This window comes from Culex quinquefasciatus, chromosome 1, assembly GCF_015732765.1.
Source record: "Culex quinquefasciatus strain JHB chromosome 1, VPISU_Cqui_1.0_pri_paternal, whole genome shotgun sequence".
Taxonomy (NCBI): domain Eukaryota; kingdom Metazoa; phylum Arthropoda; class Insecta; order Diptera; family Culicidae; genus Culex; species Culex quinquefasciatus.
The window spans coordinates 37,396,549-37,415,098 of NC_051861.1; the positions used below are offsets into that span (position 1 = coordinate 37,396,549).

General features: G+C 44.5%; 1 protein-coding gene and 1 pseudogene across 13 annotated transcripts in view; both read right to left on the minus strand.

Moving 5' to 3' along the window:
* Window positions 1-18,550, minus strand: part of LOC6035079 (tolloid-like protein 2) — a 331,983-nt gene that overhangs the window by 111,346 nt on the left and 202,087 nt on the right. Inside the window, exon 1 of one of the 13 annotated variants that reach the window (XM_038256570.1) lies at window positions 13,171-18,440. The exons of the other annotated variants lie outside the window; for them this stretch is intronic. Within the exon in view, the coding sequence (XP_038112498.1) occupies window positions 13,171-13,249 (79 nt within the window). The 5' untranslated portion in view covers window positions 13,250-18,440. Of the gene's footprint in view, window positions 1-13,170; window positions 18,441-18,550 lie in introns of those variants that run through there. 13 annotated transcript variants of the gene reach the window in all.
* LOC119767622 lies at window positions 6,565-10,285 on the minus strand (annotated as a pseudogene).

Here is an 18,550-nt window from a genome sequence, read left to right on the forward strand (position 1 = left end):
AGGATTTTCGTTACCGTTGTCGTCTTTATTGTTACGAGTTCGGGTTCGTTTTCGTCCAAAGTTTGGTTTGCCACGTTTACCGTCGAGTTTGCCACGCAATTTGCATTTTTTCATTTAATATTAAATTTGTTTTCGCAAATCAAAAGTCCTTCCCACAGCACCAATGCTCGGAAGGCACGCGTTCGATTAAAAGTTTCTAAATAATAAACATTGTATCTTTCCGCAGCCGGCTGCCTAAGATTTTAAAAATTCAACCGATAAACAAATTGCTTATGGTCGCATCACCTACCACAGTGAATCCTGACCTCATACCCATCTTACTAACCCCTCAAAACTCATGTGATACTTTGTCGGAGACGCAGTCGATTTGGCGGTCCCATCACTCAAGTATCGGCTTACATTCCCATCCACTTCCCCGTGTCTTACTACTGGTCGTGGCCGGCGTCGGTATTGATCAGCACGATAGGGACCTTTGAAAATTGCGAAGGGGTGATGATTGGTTCCTACATTTCATCTGTGGTCCACGGAGCAATGATTGGGGGTCCTGGTCAATAACGAAGTAGCAGCTACGGGTAGACACCAATGCTATGCTATGCTATGCTATGCTATTTTGACTTTATGTCATTTTTAAGTTTAGTCTGATGTGTACTTTAAGAAAAACACATAAAATCTGATACTTTGTTCGGAAACTCATCAAAAACAACTCCAAGTCTGTTTGTCCCATCGTTGAACTTCTACGCATAATTGTCCCACCAAGTATTTTCTTACACGGAATCATTAGTTTTTCTAAGCATTATCCCTTGTTTACCTGTTGTATAGTAAGAGGATCACTAATAAGGGTGATAAACTGCTAACTGGGGCGATTAGGGACACATAGGGCGAATATAGGGCGAAATAGGAACCCACGGGACAATTATGCGTAGAAACACAGAAATCGGTCGAAAAATTTCAATCGCGTTTTTCTCAGCTGCACTTTTTTGAACATGGGACAATTATGCGTAGAACGGCAGTTCAACCTTTAGAATTTTTCTTAGAATCTGTAAATACAAGTTCGTTTTTTGAGCTTTTGAGGACTCAAAATTGCAGTTTAAAATTTTACGAATCTTAATTCGTACAGAGTGATTTTTCAAAAGTTGCGCAAGCTTGTTGCTGAACTTGTTATTAGTTTTTCGTGAAGTTAAAAAATAGCAAATATATGATTTCCCAGTATCGAGATTTTTGCAATATGATACTCAAAACAACTATTTGAACTTATTTTTTTTTCTTTTTAAGGTAAACTGGAAATATTCATTGAAGAAATAACATTTATCAGGAAATGCGAATGTTCACAAAAATCGGACCTTAACAAAGATTGAGACAATCTTTACAGATTGCTAGAGTTTTTTTTCTAATATATAATCTAATATTGAGGTTGAAGAGAAACACAAAATGACTTTATGAGGATATGGAAATTGAACTTATTGAAAAGGGTGTTCCCTCTTAGAAATAACAAATAAAAATAATTTAACAAAAAAACTTTATACAACAAAATTTCACTTCGAATAAATAAAACTTCAGATAATCGAATCTCGAAAAAAAAATCACTGTCTTATTTTTTATTTTTGAGCTTTAAACTACTCCAAACTACTCGAAGATTATTAGGAAATTTTTAAATTCAAGATTAAAATTTGACTAAAGTGTTGTTGCAAAACTCGAATTTGATGTTGAAATACGAAAAAAAAATTTTGATCGGGATTCGATTATCCAAAGACCCATACAAACCTTCGGATAATCGAACTTCGGATAATCGAAACTTCGGATAATCGAGTCTGGACTGTATTTCATTTCTGAGATGTAACTGCTACTTTTAGGTAAATTTTGGGCTCCAAATTTTTTTTGGGCTTCTCTCAATTATAGTTATTGGAATTATCGACAAGTTAAAATTTACACTTTCTGAATAACAAGAGAAAAAACGAAGTTGACTTTATAGCTGTCGGCCACCATTGCTAGTACCAACCACTAGTGTCTTCCTTTTATCTACAAGGACTTCGCCGCCCTGGGCTCCTAAGTGTATGAAAGTATGGCACGGAGCGACGGCGCCGAATACCCATATTTACACAAAGAATTTTAGAGCGCCCGCCGCGGGATTCGAACCAGCGACCTCTGGATTGTGAGTCCAGTGCGCGGTCCGATTGATCCACACGGGCGGGACAATACAACAAGAGAAGCAAAGGTTTATTCGAACTTGAACATTGAACATCCAATGTTCTAAACCATTTCGAATTTTTAAATGTTTTTTTTTTTGATTAGTTTATAACATTTTGCTTCGATATTTATAAGTAGAAAATTTCCCGGGACTCACGACCAAATTTCCCGGGAATCGAGAGGTCTAAAAATTGTCGATTTCCCGGGAAATTTTTCCCGGGAATTCCCGCTCGTCACCCTCTAGTCGAGCTAGATCATTGTTTGCATCAGGACATTGTGACGAAAAGTTCGTAATTTTTTGGTTAGATTTTATTTTTTCACTGGGACTGGAATGCCTTATACGATCTATTTTTGCCTTCCTCACCTCACTGAGGCAAGGCAATAAAATCACATTTTAAATAAGCCTCCAAGATATGCCTTTACGTATACGTATCGGCTCAGAATCAATTTTTTCACGTTTCTCGGAACTGAGCATGAACATGAGCATGAGCATGGTTTTTTCACGTTTCTCGGAACTGACTCGACTAATTTAGTCCGGATTTGGGGTTTTGGATTCATCTTCAGGTCCTTCAAGTCTTTTTGCCTTCCTCACCTTACTGAGGAAAGGCTATAAAATCACTCGAAAACTGAACTTCTCAATTAGACCTCCTAGACCCACCTTCATGTATACCTATTGACTCAGAATCGAATTCTGAGCAAATGTCTGTGTGTGTGTGTGTGTGTGTGTAGGGATGTGGGTCTGTGCACCAAAAAATATGCACTTGATTATCTCAGCACTGGCTTAACCGATTTGGACCATTTGGTCTCATTCGATTCGTCTTGGAGTCCCATAAGTCCCTATTGAAAATTATGAAGTTTAGTAAAGTACTTCAAAAGTTATGCTAAAAAAACGATTTTGACTAAAGTCCGGAAGATTGTAAAAAGGGTGGTTTTTGTAAGAAACCCCAGCATGCTATACATTTTTAGAAAGGTATTTAAAAGACCTTTCCAATACATTGAAGATCTGACAACCCTATCAAAAGTAATTAGCAATGAAGTGTTATTTATGCACTTTTTGGAAGCCGGATCTCAGATATCACAATGAAAACGTTGTCCGGATCTATCATGCAACCCGTTGTTGAACAGGTAATCAAAAGACCTTTCCAACGCGTCCAAAACATTGAAGATCTGGCAACCCTATCAAAAGTTATAAGCACTTAAGAGTTATTTATACACTTTTTGGAGGCTAGTTCTCAGATATTTAGATGAAAACGTATTCCAAATATATCATGCGACCTATCTTTGGATAGGTAATTTAAAGACCTTCCCACGAGCGTGTCTATTTTGGATAGCATTACCCTTTGAGTGAGAGGAAGGCACCAACCACCTAAGGGTGGATTAAGTAACGTTTTTTAGTTTCATCCGGTTTGGTGCAGTACTTTAAAAGTTATGATCAAAAAACTGGTTTGGTTGATACAAAAAAGGGTCATTATTTACATAATTTGAAAGCTCCGACGAATAGCTGTCGGAACTTTCCGCTCACTGCACGCAGACAAACACTGCAGTGCTGTCAAATGGTTCATTAAATTTATCATAGATGGCAGCACTCAGATGTATAGTGTCTTTACTAAGTAAGCGTTAGCCAAAGCGATTTACGGGAAATGATTTTTTCTGTGGATTTTATGTTTTGTGAATGGATTACCCGACGGGCCAAAATTTCTCATAGATGGCGTTGTTCGTTTGGTAGTAAGAAATTCAAATTTGTTCTGAGAAATTTACTTTTTTGTGAATATCTCAACAACTACAAATCGCAGGGTGACAAAAATTGACCTGCTGATTCATAAAAAAATTAGGTTTCACCAGGTCAAATTTTATCTCGAACTGACCTTTAATTTGGGAAATATTTAATTTAAATTGATTTCCCCCATACATTTTTTAAATTGCTTACTACCAGCGTGACAGCGGCAGCCATGTAATTTTTTTCTCTTTCTCGCCCAACATTTGACAGCGAGATCTGTCAGATCGAAGTGTCAAACCTTGGTTTTGTTTTCTCCCATCGCAAAATCGTCGACGGATTGGTCAAAACGGACCAACAGCCGGTTAAATCCTTTCCGGAAAGGTTTTGCGTCGAGGTTTAAATACGGTGCGCGGTTGGTTTGTTCGCCGGTAAAGCTTTGGTGATGTGGAAGGTGCGCTAGAACAAGTACACGTGGTGGAGTGTGCGGATTTGACCGGGAAGGTGGTGTGAGTGGGGTGGCGAATCGAAGACCCGGATCGCGAGGACTTTGCGGACCTCGCATGCTTCCGCCGCCGAGGAAGGTCGAATGACCGAGGTCGGTACACTGTGCGGATCTTCCATCGTGATTGGAGACGGCGGATTGTCATTGAAGACATTGAAGATCCGCTAAAGATCCAGCCCGCCGTCGGTCAGCAGTACGAGGAGGACGTTGTTAAGAGGACGAAATGGCCGTCTACCGGAGACGATCCCAATCTGAGAACGACAATCCGCCGTCTCCAATCACGATGGAAGATCCGCACAGTGTACCAACCTCGGTCAATCGACCTTCCTCGGCGGCGGAAGCATGCGAGGTCCGCAAATTCCTCGCGATCCGGGTCTTCGATTCGCCGCCCCACTCACACCACCTTCCCGGTCAAATCCGCACACTCCAGCCTCTCCTTACCCGCAAGGTATGGGTGGACGTGACTCCCAGCACCACCCCAACTTCAACATGACTTTAACCCCACTCCACACATGCCACATCCCTCGCCAAGTGTGACCTGATGCCGTCATCCCCGATGAATCCTCAACCAAGACCGATGGCTCACTCACCGGGAACCACAAACATGCCGTACATGGGCGGACAATCGCACACCGATGGAAGCCCGTTTACAGTGTCACACTCGCCAGCCGCTTCCAACTGGCCCGGATCACAGGGAATGCCGCGACCATCATCACGACCTTGCCAAAATCCGGACCACAAGGCGAAGAGCGAGGCGAAGAGTGAGTATTTTTGATTGGTTTTTGTTAGCGGTTGATGTGATGATCGTAACTTTTCCTTTCAGCTCCACACCACAAAACTTCCCGCGTTCTGCCAGCTGCAACTGCAGGCCAATTATATCCATCAGCTGATTCATGGCCGCATCGTGGATAGTCCGGACGCGTTGGCTGAGGTGTACAACTGCTTGCACTATTTCTCGCGGGTGAGATGGTCCGAAACGAAACACCCGACTGGGAAATGTAAGATTCTAATTATTTTTATTTGACCAGTTGATTGTTTACCACCGAGGACGCGACGTGCAAGTTGAACTCCACGCTGCAACTGCTGTGCGACAAAGTGTTGGAAATGCACGTGACCGCCCTGCTGGATGCGGCCCCGAAATTTCTGCGCAACCGGCTGAAGGACGTCCTGCAGGGAACGCTGATAGAAGTTGAGCTCGGCGTGTTGCTAATGTTTCACGACCCGGATAAGGCGTGATGAACCAATTGCTTGAAGTCGAGTGATGATGGTGCTGAGGTCATCTCGGTTAATCCGATCTTCTATTTGCTGTGTCTTGGGCTGGAAGAAGTGATGATGGAACTCCTCGGCGGGCGCAGCTTGCTGAATCTTTCAACTTCTGATCAGTGCAAGTCACGCCCAGCTGGGGACGATTCGGGTTATCACGTTCAACACGGCCCGGTTCATCGTGCAGTCGTTTCCGCTGATGGCCTCGGCACGTTCCGGCAAGGATGCGCAAATTCTGCAAGCTCCGCTCGAGTTCATCAACCTTATGATGCTCCGATCGACGGAGTTCACCACCTTCTATCGCGAGATGATCTACGTGTTCAGCGCCTATTGGAAGCACCGCAGTCAGATCATGCAGCGAATTTCCCCCAAGAACGAAGGTATCGAACGGATAAAGAAATACCTGCTGAAGATGAAGGCCTGGCGATGAGCGGCATGAACGAGTTCATACTCGTCGAACCGATCGCGAACAAGTGAAGCTGATCCGCGAACCAAACGTACCGCGCAATCACTGACCGGCTTCTTCCGACGAGTCTCCCTGATCAAGGAATCGGGATGCTACGAAATGAGCCTTCCGGAGGCGTTGTGGATGAACCTGATGGTCGTCATGATTAGCCAAGACTCGCCGAAAGCTGTCGAACAACTTCAAGCTGCTCCTTAACGCTGAGTTAAAGGTACCACAAGTGTAAGTTTTCGTATGATAAATTAATATTAGACGGTCACTTATGAAATGCTTCTTTTCATAGAAATTCCCGCGCAATCCTGTTACATAGGTTTGATCTGCGGCGTTACAGAGCACACCTCGCGGCTACTGTCCAGCGACGAGAATATCTCTAGGACTCCGAATTTGTGTACTCGATCGGTTTCAAGCACGCTAGAGAACGCTTCCAACTCGCTAGAGAAGCAAAAACGGCGGGTGAAGAACGTCGCAAAGTTCCTGGCACCAGATCCAGAACTTCGTGCACGTTTGTCTGGACCACACCGCAGCACCGATGGAAGAAACCTAGCACATCAACGACATATGGACATATCGCCAACCTACCTGACCATTTACCTGAACGATTACCGGATTACGATCGCCGTCTTGGAGCTGATCATCCACGCCGCGATCTTCTTAATCTACATTTGTTCTCGATGTGTCGATTTCATTCATATTAAATAATAAAATTATATGGGCGGGGAAGGATGGGGAGAGGGGTGGGGACTCAAGGTTGTCTTCTTGTATTATTAGTGAACAAAATATGATCCTCAAGGGGCTTCGTCACTTCCCGGCGAATGAATTCTCGTTTGCTAAACGGGCATGGTGCTGGTGATCTGTTGAACTGCAGTCCTGCGGAGTTCGAGCTTCGGCCGCTGTTGGTGTTAGAACCTGCTCCGGATCCGGACAACCCGACTAACGCATCGAAGCGGCAGCAATGCACCTGATGGGGGCAAACCCAGCCAGCTCGAATCCACACAGTCCTTGGACATCGGATAGATCGTTACGTTGCCATCGTGCAAAAGCAAAACTTTGTCAATCGGCATTATCCGTGGGAAACAGTTTGTCCTGCTCCTGTCTGTGGAACTTAATTGCTGGATGCGGAAGAGGTGAGCCTGCAGCTGCAGGTTTGTCTTGATGTGAGGGTCGATGTATCTGAATGGGGATTGCTCGAAATTGATCTTCTGCGAACATTTAGTATTCAGACATACCTACTTGGGAGCAGTTTCGTTCGGTCCGGTCAGCTTGTTTGGCAACTGTGCGGTCAAAATGTTGTCCTCGAAGATGATCTCCTGAAGCCTATAGATTCAACGACAAGTTGAACAGCTGATCGTGGCGATCATGCCCAGATTCAGCGGCAGCGTATCCATATATCGTCCTCCACGCTGATGCATATGGACTGCTCCAGGTCGGAGAGGGTCGATTTGACCAATTCGGACAGGTGGTCCGACAAGTGTCGGTGGGTGACGCCCTGCAGGTTGTAGTAGTTCGGGTTCTGGGTGAGTCGCCGGTACAGGAACGTCCAGGTAAGGTAATCAACGGCGTCCTGTTTGTTTTCAATGGTTTTGGTGACGATCTCCGCGTTGAAGTGATTGTGCATACGATGATCCAGATGACTTTCCAGCGGTAAACTCTCGTTGAGGAACTTCTTGAAGAAGTCCTTTTTGGAGCTCTAACACATCAGCACGCACTTGGCGTCGTCATCCTCTAGCGGACGGTTGGCCCTTCCCACCATCTGCATGACATCCGTGACCGGGTAGTCGTCGTACGAGTGACTCTTACCGTTGTAGAACTGCGTGTTCATGATGATCACCAGGTAGGCGGAAATGTTCAAGCCCCAGCACAGATCCCGCGCGACGACGGCAATCTGCACCGCACCGGAATTGAACAGCTGCTCCACGATGCGATGATCAGACGCCGTCAAGCCTTCGTGGATGTACGCAACCCCCAGCGAGAGTGTCTCCTTCAACGTTTTATCCGTCATGCGAACCAAAAACGGCTTAATGCCCTCCTCGGCCTGGAAGAACCGGTTCAGTTGAGCTTCAGCAGCACAGTAAGTCAAAATATCAATCGCCGTCAAACGACCCAACTTCCTCGAGCTCACAAACACAATCACCGGATTGTGCGGGCTGAACTTGGTTACGGCGTTGTACACCGGTTTGGACATGGCCGCAATGCGCGACGCGTTGTGCGTAATGTTGAATCCCTGCACGTGCAATTCCAGCGGAATTGGCCGCACGATCGGATGGAAGTTGAAGGTCGCATTCGCGTTGCAACCCAGCCATTGAGCTACGTCCCGGGCGTCCGTCAGCGCGATGATCCGGATCTGCTTCTCAATCTGGGACGAAATGTACCGCATACGGGAGCAGACGACCTCCAATACAGGACCTTCCTCACCGCCAATCAACTGCAGCTCGTCCACAATAAACAGCTGGATATTCTGGAGTTCTTCCTCTGCTTCCAACGCCGAGACAAAATGTACCACTTGTCTGCCGTGGTCACGATGATTTGCCCCTTGGCGATCAGCTTCAAGTCCGTTCCGGTTTCTCCCGTCAGCTTGACCACCTTGCAGCCCAAGTTCTGGCCAAACTTCTGGTGCAATTCCATGAAGATCAGCTCGGCCAGCGCGTCCCTCGAGACCAGATAAACAACCCGACCGTGCGGATTCTGCTGCAACATCCGCAGCACGGCAAACTCCGCGATCGTCGTCTTGCCCGACCCGGTTGGCGCACCCACAAACACATTGTCTTCACTGTTGTACACCACGTTGAAGACCTGCGTCTGGATCGGATTGATCTGCGGGAACCGGTCCGCGTACAGCTCTTCGAAGCGTGGTTCACGCAACGCACTGATTGGCAGCGGCTGCAAATCGAGCAGCACCGTCGGCGGCAGGTTCTTCTCTGGTAGAATCAGGTGACGGAACGAAACCGGAAGTTGCGTCTCCGCGCCAATCCACTGGTCGGACACGATGCGCAGGAAGTACTGCGGTGGCAACGGTTCAAACACCGGCACGAAGAACTTCACCAGGTGATCGTCCTGGCAGTACTTGTACTTGAGCAGGAAGTACTCGTGGTGCAGGATAACCTCGGAGTCGACGTCCTCAACCAAAATCCAGAACGCCTCCGACTGGCCGTGAACCTTCTCATCCCACTGGAAGTCCGGCGTGATGGTCAACTCGACGCGCAGCGTATAACGCGTAATCGGTTGAATGTGCGTGGACAGCTCCAGCTTGGGGAACTGGTGCACGTACTTGTAGATGGTCTTGCCCAGCTTCGGCACGCGAATCAACTCTCCGATATCGTTCGCCTCCAGATCGTACAGCCGCTCCCAAGGGAAGTTCTTCTTCTCGATCTTCTCGGGCATCTTTCGGAACTGACGCAACGGGGACATGCTCTGCCACATGCGCCGATCGATCATCTTGCACAGCGTTAGGCACATGTCCGCCAGCTGGGCCCACTCGCGGTTCAGGACAATCTCGAAGATGGCACGCAGCAGACGGGACGCGGACTGGGTCACGTACACCATGTCGGCCATCAGGGCAAAGCCCTCGAGCTTCAGCTGGGAGATGTAGGCTTGCAGGAGGACGTTAACCTTGGCGCTGGGTTCTTCCATGCTTTCCTTGATCGGGATCGGAACGCGCTCCATCAGCTTTTGCAGCTCGAGTGTCTCTTCCTCGCGAACCGTTATGTTCCGGAACTCGCCGGACATCCGACCGATTCTGGTGACCTGGAAGTGGTCACTTTTGCGGTCGTACTTGATGAGACCACTCTTCCACAGGTTTGCACCAAGTTGGCGCGGAAGTCCTCCAGCAGCGGGTAAAAATTCAAAACAAAAACATCAAATGTTTTTGCCATATTTGTAAACATTAAAGGCAACAGTATTGTACCTACTTGTGGAAGCTGGATATTTTTTAATCAATTTTATTTAACACTAAGATTTATTGCATTTTTATGGATTGACTTATCTAAAACTATTTATGCATGCATCAAAATTGTGTTAAACATCCAAAAAGTATTTAAAAGGTGCAACATTAAATAAAAACTGAAAAAATAAAAATATATTTTAAATCCAGTAAAAGGTTCTGTACGGTAGGCATGTTTGGGTACAGTGCCGCCATCTATGAAACAAATAAAGAGTTCACAAAACTGTCGATAGAGGGCCATCGTGCACCAACACTGCGAACCTGGCGGTAAAAAAGAGAAACATGCCGTCATGTGTTCCATTGAACGACATTCTAACAACAATTTAAGAATAAAAAAGTTCATAATATGTGTTAAATTTTCGATGACTCCGACTCCCACTCCAACTTCGGGGTACCAACGTTTTCCAAATCTGCGCTGTATTAGTGTTCTACACATTTCTAGCAAACAACGTAATAGGGGCATTGTTAAAGTGTAAACAACGAACATCAACATCAACTGACGTGAGCATGATAGACAATTTATCTTTGGCATGACTTATTCATGACAACAACAAAGTTAGTTAGTTTTATTTTTTTATCGAAGTGTTTATTCCTAAAATAGAATAAAATTAGATAATTATTTACTCAATTTAATTTATGATTCATTTTTTTCGGATTTGCGTAACCAGAACTAAAATTATGCTAAATTTAACCTAACATTTTTCTGTTTATGTGTGTTTGTGCTAGCACAATGGCATCACGTTCCCACACACACTTTAGGTTCCCACGTGCAATAAATAATTAATCAAACGTGATGTGTATGTGATGTTTTATCGGGCGTGGTGAATGACAGCAGGCCCCTCGAGCCCCCTCCCCACGCCTCGTGTCGACCATTATGTCGGTGAAAAGTTAATCTTACGATGATGATGGTACGCCACGTGGGTGGAAATTTAATGTTTGTGTTTACATATGTTAGAATTTAGTCCCCGTGGGAATTGTTGATGATTGAATATTCGAAGTCAGGGTTTAGAGTGCATTCGGTGACATTTGACTTTTTGGGTTAAATGGACTGATGAATTTATTAGCGAAGGGGTGTAGGTTGATCTACTTACGGTGAAACATTGAGTTATTGCTGAGTTGGATTGATTACATACCTGGAATGAAGGAAAATAATCATTTGATTTTAATCTTCTAGTAGATTTCTCCGGAAATCACAGAAAAATTTATAAGTGTATTTCTTTTGACAGCTTTAAACTCTACGTTACCTTATAGTTGAATTACATTGAGCTTTTGTTTTGGTTAAATTCACAGCTAAGGCCAATCAACTATGAGGTTACATTTAGTTATCGGAATGTGTCAAATCTAGTTAACAATTAATTTTTTCTTGAATTGATTGTGTTAGTGTAAGTGTAGTTTTTAGTGTTATCTTGAAGATTTAAATAATTATAGAAAAGTTGTTTTACTAATGACAAAAACGGAAAACATTTTAATATTTCGTTTGAGTAAACATCCCATTCATATTCAAATCGCTTCGACAGATATTATTTTTTCACGGATTTTACCAGAACACAAAGAAATCCACAGAACAATGCATAGAACAATATCCAAGATCGGAGATTTGCTTTTAAAGGCTCTTTCTGACATTCAACGCCAGTGCTGCCAGCGTCCAGATTTCCCCTCTATGGCTCAGCAAACACGGCATATTCTTAACGCTCATCGAAAAGGATTAGCAGGCTTTTGTTTTGGACCGGTGGTGGTCGGCGGTGGTTCCGGTTCCTTTTGTGGAACCTGGCTCTGAAAGACTCCACGAGTGGGGGCTGGGATTTTCTGCTGAAAATGAGAAAACTTGGCCTACTTTGCTCACGGAATGAATAACTCATCACTTTTGGATTGCCGGGCGGGATTTTTTTTCTCGAAGGAGGAGGGGCGACCGTCAAAATGAACGTCTCTTTGCGTTTGGGATTAAACGATAAAAAAGCAGTAGCACACGCTGGTTACCCACTTTTGGGTAGTCCAGCGCGTCAAGTCTACATGTGTGGTCTCCCCTTAAGCCGAGCTGAATTGCTTTTTGATGGCAACGCAGCAAACGGGAAGAATCATGTTCCGCGCGATTGATTGTGATGAAGGATGGGCGAACGATTTGACAATACACCTGTCAAGTTTGACAAGGTCAGGCGGTTTGGTGTGGCACTTTGTCACTGTCGCGTCTTGAGAGATTGCGTTTGCCTTCTTTTGGTCTTGGATGAATTCACTGTTTGATGAATTGCGACAGGTGTCAATGTAAAAGTGACGCGCCCCTCGGTTTGATGACAAACAAAGCTTGACGAAATGACAGTGCCTGTCTGTTTAGTGATGAAATCAGCAAAACATCAATGTTTTGATTTAGCTTAACAATGTAAAAGGGCTGATCACGAAGTGTAAACAAAGTTTGGCTCATACTAACGTCTATTGATGTTTTCATGAGGAATAAGCAGGATGTACTGTTTGTTTACACTTTGCCTATTGTCCTTTACCTATTCTGTTAATAATTATAAAGATTATCATGTGTTTGTTTCGATCTGATTTTATTGAATGCAAACAATTACAATAGATTAAAGTTTGAGCTAAACGTCAAATTTTAGCTAAATTTGCTGGAGAGTCGAAAAGAGGGGTTATAAATGTGGCGCACGTGTCAAACCTTCCTACACTGCTATTTCCATTTGCTTAAGATTTGCACAAACTCAACAAACGATAACCGAAAGGGGGGTAGCCCACTCCAAATGCCAAAGCGCATTTCGCTGTGGGTGGTTGCATTTACGTATAACGTTATAATAAATAAAGTCAAAGCTGGTGTTTGCACAGACGCATTCAAAAAAGAGAACTTCCCGTCCTTCTTCGCCGTAAATCCGCACCGCAAAGCTGTCGAAATGAAAAGATTTGCGCGCGCTCTCTTTCAGCATGGTACCCCAAACAGATAAGGCGCGTTCTTTTCACTTGTCAAAGTGACGGCGGAGCGAGGGGTAAGTCGCTCGAATAAATATGAATAAAATATCCTAGTTTTATTTGTGGTTGCGCTGTTTGTATCGTCAAGCTAGAAATAACAAACTCTACCCGGCAGTTATTCAATGCAAAAGAAGAAGACTCACATTTTCCTACGGGGTATCGTCCAGCAGATGGCAGCACTGCGCTGCGATGAAAGCACTTCCGGTGAGACAAATCGAGCATCCTTTCGACGACAACGACGGAATGAATTTCGGCAAAACAAATTATCACTGAAAAGCACTCTTTCGGCGGGTTTGTTGGATGGTGGTGGGAATAATCCTGCTTGTTTCACGGCAAAAGTTCTGTTCTGGCATGGCCATTATGACGATATTCACGAGAGGCGAGTGGCGGGGTTTGTTTATCGCACTTTTGGGGATTTACACTTCCATTCCGGTGGAGTTTGTTTGATTTGGTTGGCCGAATCGTTGCGAAACGATAAGTTTGTATCGTTTTACGATGTTGGAGCACACAAACACACGCGCGAGCGAGAACAATGCGGGCGCTTATCGTTGTTGTCGTTTTGCTGTCATCCGATGGATCCCACACTCGCAGCGTCACGTAGCGGCCGCAAAGTCAACTGTCCGGCAGCGCCGGAAAGTTGTTTTCTGCGCTTTCAACTCGGCGGAAAATATATCGCTCTCCCGGTGCGTACTCTCTCCTCCAGCATGACAAGACCGGAACGTGACCGCGTCTTATCGGGACTTTAATTAATTACTCGCCGGGCGATGGCCAGTTTCTTCGAGCAAAAATCTTTCCGATTAATTTCCACTCAAAGTTGGCAACACTGCGCGCGTATGCGGAGCTGTCTAAAATCAGCAAATTTTGAGGAGGTGGATTCTGAGGTTAGGGAAAGGGTGGTCAATAAATAACGTCCCACTTGTGTCGCAAGTGAAGTTGAACTGCAGTTGGAGCGGCGCCATGTTTCTTTTTTGTTCCTGAGCCGGGATCAAAACAAGACCAACAGAGATCCCAACCCGAACCCCGAGAAGCGTGTAATAATTTAATTTCTAATGGTCGTTAGGCGGCGTTGATTTATGGGGAAGATCTTGGGACGGCCCCCGAATGGCAATGGTTTTGACATGTCCTTATGGCCCCTCGTGTGTGTCTGAGGTTGAGGTTATGTATGAAACGGTTGGGCCCTCGTCGGCACGTGACGTGGAACATGTGTTTTTGGGTGCACCGTTCTTGGCGTTGTTGTTGTTGATTTGTGGGTTGCTCTGGGAGTTCTGGAGTGTGGTAATATTCTCGGAAATTGTCGGATCGTGTGGTTTACAGACATTTGTGGGGGGCTTGGAATGGGTGATTCATTTGTGCGCCGGACCTTGCTATCGGGATTCGGGCCGGCAGCTTTGGATGAGTGGTCAGGTAATAAATTCAGCATTTACTGAGTTATGGCTTGACATGCTTGTTTGGCGGTTTGGGGAACGTCTTTTTAACTGGTTACATGTTGCCGTAATGTGAGCGTCCGAAAAGTGTGTGTTCAAAATGAAAGTGTCGTATCCCTCGTTAAGAGTTGTCAAAATGGCATTGCACGCTCAACTGATGTTAGTCAATTTTCGTTAGAATTTGAACTACTTGGAAAAGAGTAAATTTTACCCAAATTCCTACTTGGTTTGTTTTGACATTTTGACAGTTGAGGAGTACGCAAATTCTTTTAAACATTGTTTTTGTACACAAAGTGTCAACTAAACAACAACCTTATCTTATCTGGTACACACACAAAGCTACTGCTTGATTTCAAGAGTTTTCGACCCCAACCAACTTAGGTTCGCGGTCTGGGAAAGCTACCTTTAGAACTGTTAATTTTGTCCGGTTTCGATTTGCCACAGTGTTTATATGTACAAGCTGATCACACCGTGGACGGTCACTAAGTACACGCACACTTATAGGTTAGATTTCGATAGTTAGAAAAAAGGAAAAGTGTTTTTTGTTGTTCTCACAATTTGAACTCACTACGGAGCAAGAGACTGTTGCTAAACATTCAAGTGCGCTACGGTTTATAGATAAACACCCTACAGAGGGAATACACAAGGAAGTTGCGTTTGTTTTCGGAGGTTAGGTTTGAGCAAACACTTTTACATGGTTGATTAGGTGGAGGATCTTGTCCCGAATTGTGTGTGTGTGTGTGTTTTAGTTGAAAAATTGTAAAATCTAATTAACGACTTAGCTAACACTCTTTCTATATGTAAAGTATAAGTTTTCTTGTCTCTTAAATGTTGAGGGTATTTGTTTGCGCTAACAATAACGATGTTTGTTTACCTAAGTACTTTTGTTGCATTTCTTCAGTCGGTTTTTGTTAAATTGTTCTTTCCCGGATTTCAGTTTAAAATATCCTCAAACATTCAATTTCAACTGGTAATATCAAACAACACATCTGGTATCTGGGTTAAATCTCTCCTGTAAATTTGTAAATATATATTCAACAGTAAATTTATTGTAATTTTCCTTCTGTTATTCTGATCTTGTTGTGTGTGTGTATGCACGTCGGATCCGGAAAGTGGTTGCACTTTGCCGTGTCCCTGAACTGTTGTAAAATGTTTCCAGAACCTGCTCCCACTCACTCTCCGGCTCTTTGCGTGTCTTTGTCTGTCATCTGCCTGATTCTGTTTAAGTGTGTTTTGCTGTTTGTGTCTGTGTGTCTGTATTATACGGGGAACAACATATATTATCTCAAAACGTTAACTATCATTACACACATCTCGTAACCTTTTCTTTCTCTCTCGCTGTATGTGTGTGTGTGTGTCACCCTACCTCAACCTTAACTGCCTTGCTCTGCCGCACTACCCCCCTCTTTGTAAGTACTTTGTAATAGTTTTGCAGCTCTTTTGTTCTGCCGTCATCGTTTTCCGAGCACACACATTTGCAAAAAGCTCCGTTTGATGGCCGTCATGCTTTTGATCCTTTTTACCCATTTGAGAGTGGCTCCATAGAATTGTGTTCAAGATTGAGTAGTATTTGAAATGCAAACCAACCCCTCGTTCAAGAATATGGCGACGCCATTTTGACGACAGTGGTGCCAATTTTTAAAACATTCAGTTTTCACCAGAATTGAAGCTACTCAGAAATTTACTCATTTCTGATTAGGTTCGATTTTGACAGAAACTGAGTGATTTTTTATGATCTGAGTTATGATCTAACTTGTTGTAGAGATTGTTGCAAGATTTACACTATTTGCAAGCCAAGAAGTGTCTTCAAACTCGTCTATGTTTCCACAATCCTTTGTTTACATTAGAAGTATTTAGTACCACCGACAGCGCGAATTAGGTGCCGAGTACCCGAGACAACCCAACTGGAAATGGGTACGAAAAAAAAGTACACTCTGACAGTTATTCAGCACTGGCAGATAGCGCTGCACCCAGCATCCATTGTGAGCGTTACGTTCGCTTCGCGAACTGTCAATTGTGCGCGCAGCCTCTACCTCGCTTAAAAACAGAGAAAAAACAGTTTCGCATTCGCGTCGAACTAGGCCAAACTACTTGGGGCTGTAAAGTTGAGGAAAAAAGATGGCGCACTTCCGACCGCTTTCACCGTACTTTGAGTGCGGAAAAAGGCGAGTTCCGGAGTTCTGTTGTCGACAATTCGAAAATGCACTTAAAAGGTTTGCGAAATCGAGTTTATCTAGAATTTTGACAGTTTCACATCTAATGGTAACGAAGTGTTGTGATTCATCTCAATCAATAACAGGTTCCGTCAATTGGGTAGTTTGACAAGATGCTCCCGATCAACTGAGACCAACAAAGAAATTCATTTTTCATCAGAGTCAAGCCTGTACGACATTGTGTGTGTGTGTGTGCACATGACAAGCTGATCATTGGCGTCGTAGCCGCCGCTTACCTAGATGGCGTCGTTCGAAAGGTACAATATATAAAACTGTCAAACTGTGAAAACATGGCGGTCGACAAAAAAAGGGAAACAAGACTCCAGGAACGACGAACGTGCCCAAGTTGTCAAGTTGGGGGGGGGTGATGTTCCGGTATAGAAGAACCGGGACGACGACGACGGTGCGGGAAGATTTGATTTTAGAGAGTGCTTTTCCCATTCAATGACAGAGACATGCCGCTCTGTGTGCCAAGCTAGCAGAGGTAATGTGCAGTCAGTTCATTTCACTGTGACTGGCAGCTGGGAACTGGGACGGGAGACTTCTCGTCATCAAACAGACCGAATCATGATGAATCCGCCCGTTTCCGAGCTGGCTCCAAGCTGCCTCCGTGACGAGTTGAAGAGCTGGCAAGGGGTCATGCCGAGGGACCGTGAACTGACTTTGATCTAAATTTATATATTCTGACGCTGATGTTGACCTGATTTTGCCGAGAGGGTTGTGCAGAACAATTGTTTAGTTAAAGCTTAAGGCACTTTAAATTATGCAAAGTTTAGTGGAAGTTGTAAGCACTTCTGTAATGGAAGCATTTCATGGTCGAAAACTACTCCAAGTTGGGTGCTCCAACTTTAGCGTGCTCCGTTTTGACAGTTCGATGATTGCTTAAAGCGTTAAACTTTAGGATAACCACCACCACAGTAATGACACTCTAACCGCAAATTCCCGATATCATCTACCCTGAAAAAAGGGTTGCTCATTATCGGTAGAGGGCGCTTCGGAAGGCCAACTTTGCCGTGGCCGATCAAATTTGGAGCATTCTGCACTTTTTTTGTCTACCCTCTCCACCCGATTTAAATACAGCTGACAGGAAGGAAGACGACGACGACGATGACGACGCCGTGAAGCTGCTTAATTAAAAATGATCCCATTTCTGAGCGGTGCAAACTATGCGAGACCTGGGTCGCTAGAGAAAGGGTGGGATATTGTGGTAAAGGGAAATAAACCACATGAAAGCGTCCTCTGGCGACGAGTTTACCTAACGAATTTGAGATAATCCAAAGGCGGCGTTGCCGCCCGCCGTGAATGAGGACAGGAAGAAGCTCCTGATTGTTGTGATGTTTAATGGAATATAATAATACGTTTCCAGCACGGCAAGGGCGCAAGATGAGGGGGGCGTATCCTTTTCTTTCTTATCCTCTTGAAAATGAAGAGGCACCGGGTTGTGCAAGGCGACACTACCTGGAAAGTCTACAAATTTCAGCGTAATAATGATAATAATGATAGCATTTCCTTTTAGTTGAAGTGATCTCAAGTTTTCAAGGGTGGGAATAGCCGAGGGGCGGGCTCCTCGATTGGGGCTCAAGTTTCTGTGAGCGAACGAACGAACTGAAAAAGAGGCCAAGGCTGACGGAGCACATCGATATCGCGCCAAACCGGTCTGTGCTTGCATTAATTAGTGAAAGTTTTTGCGCGAAACTTACGATGGCGACCAAGGTGCTGAAGTTGGGGGTGGGAATGTGCATCGCAAAGGCGCTTAATTATGTGTCGCACTGGTGCACTTGTTTGGCTGTTTTCGAAGATGCAGTTCAGGGTCTTCCAAGTACTTGGGAGCTTAAGAAGTTTCATCATTAGTGGACATAAAACTGGCAACACTGCTCAAAAAGTTT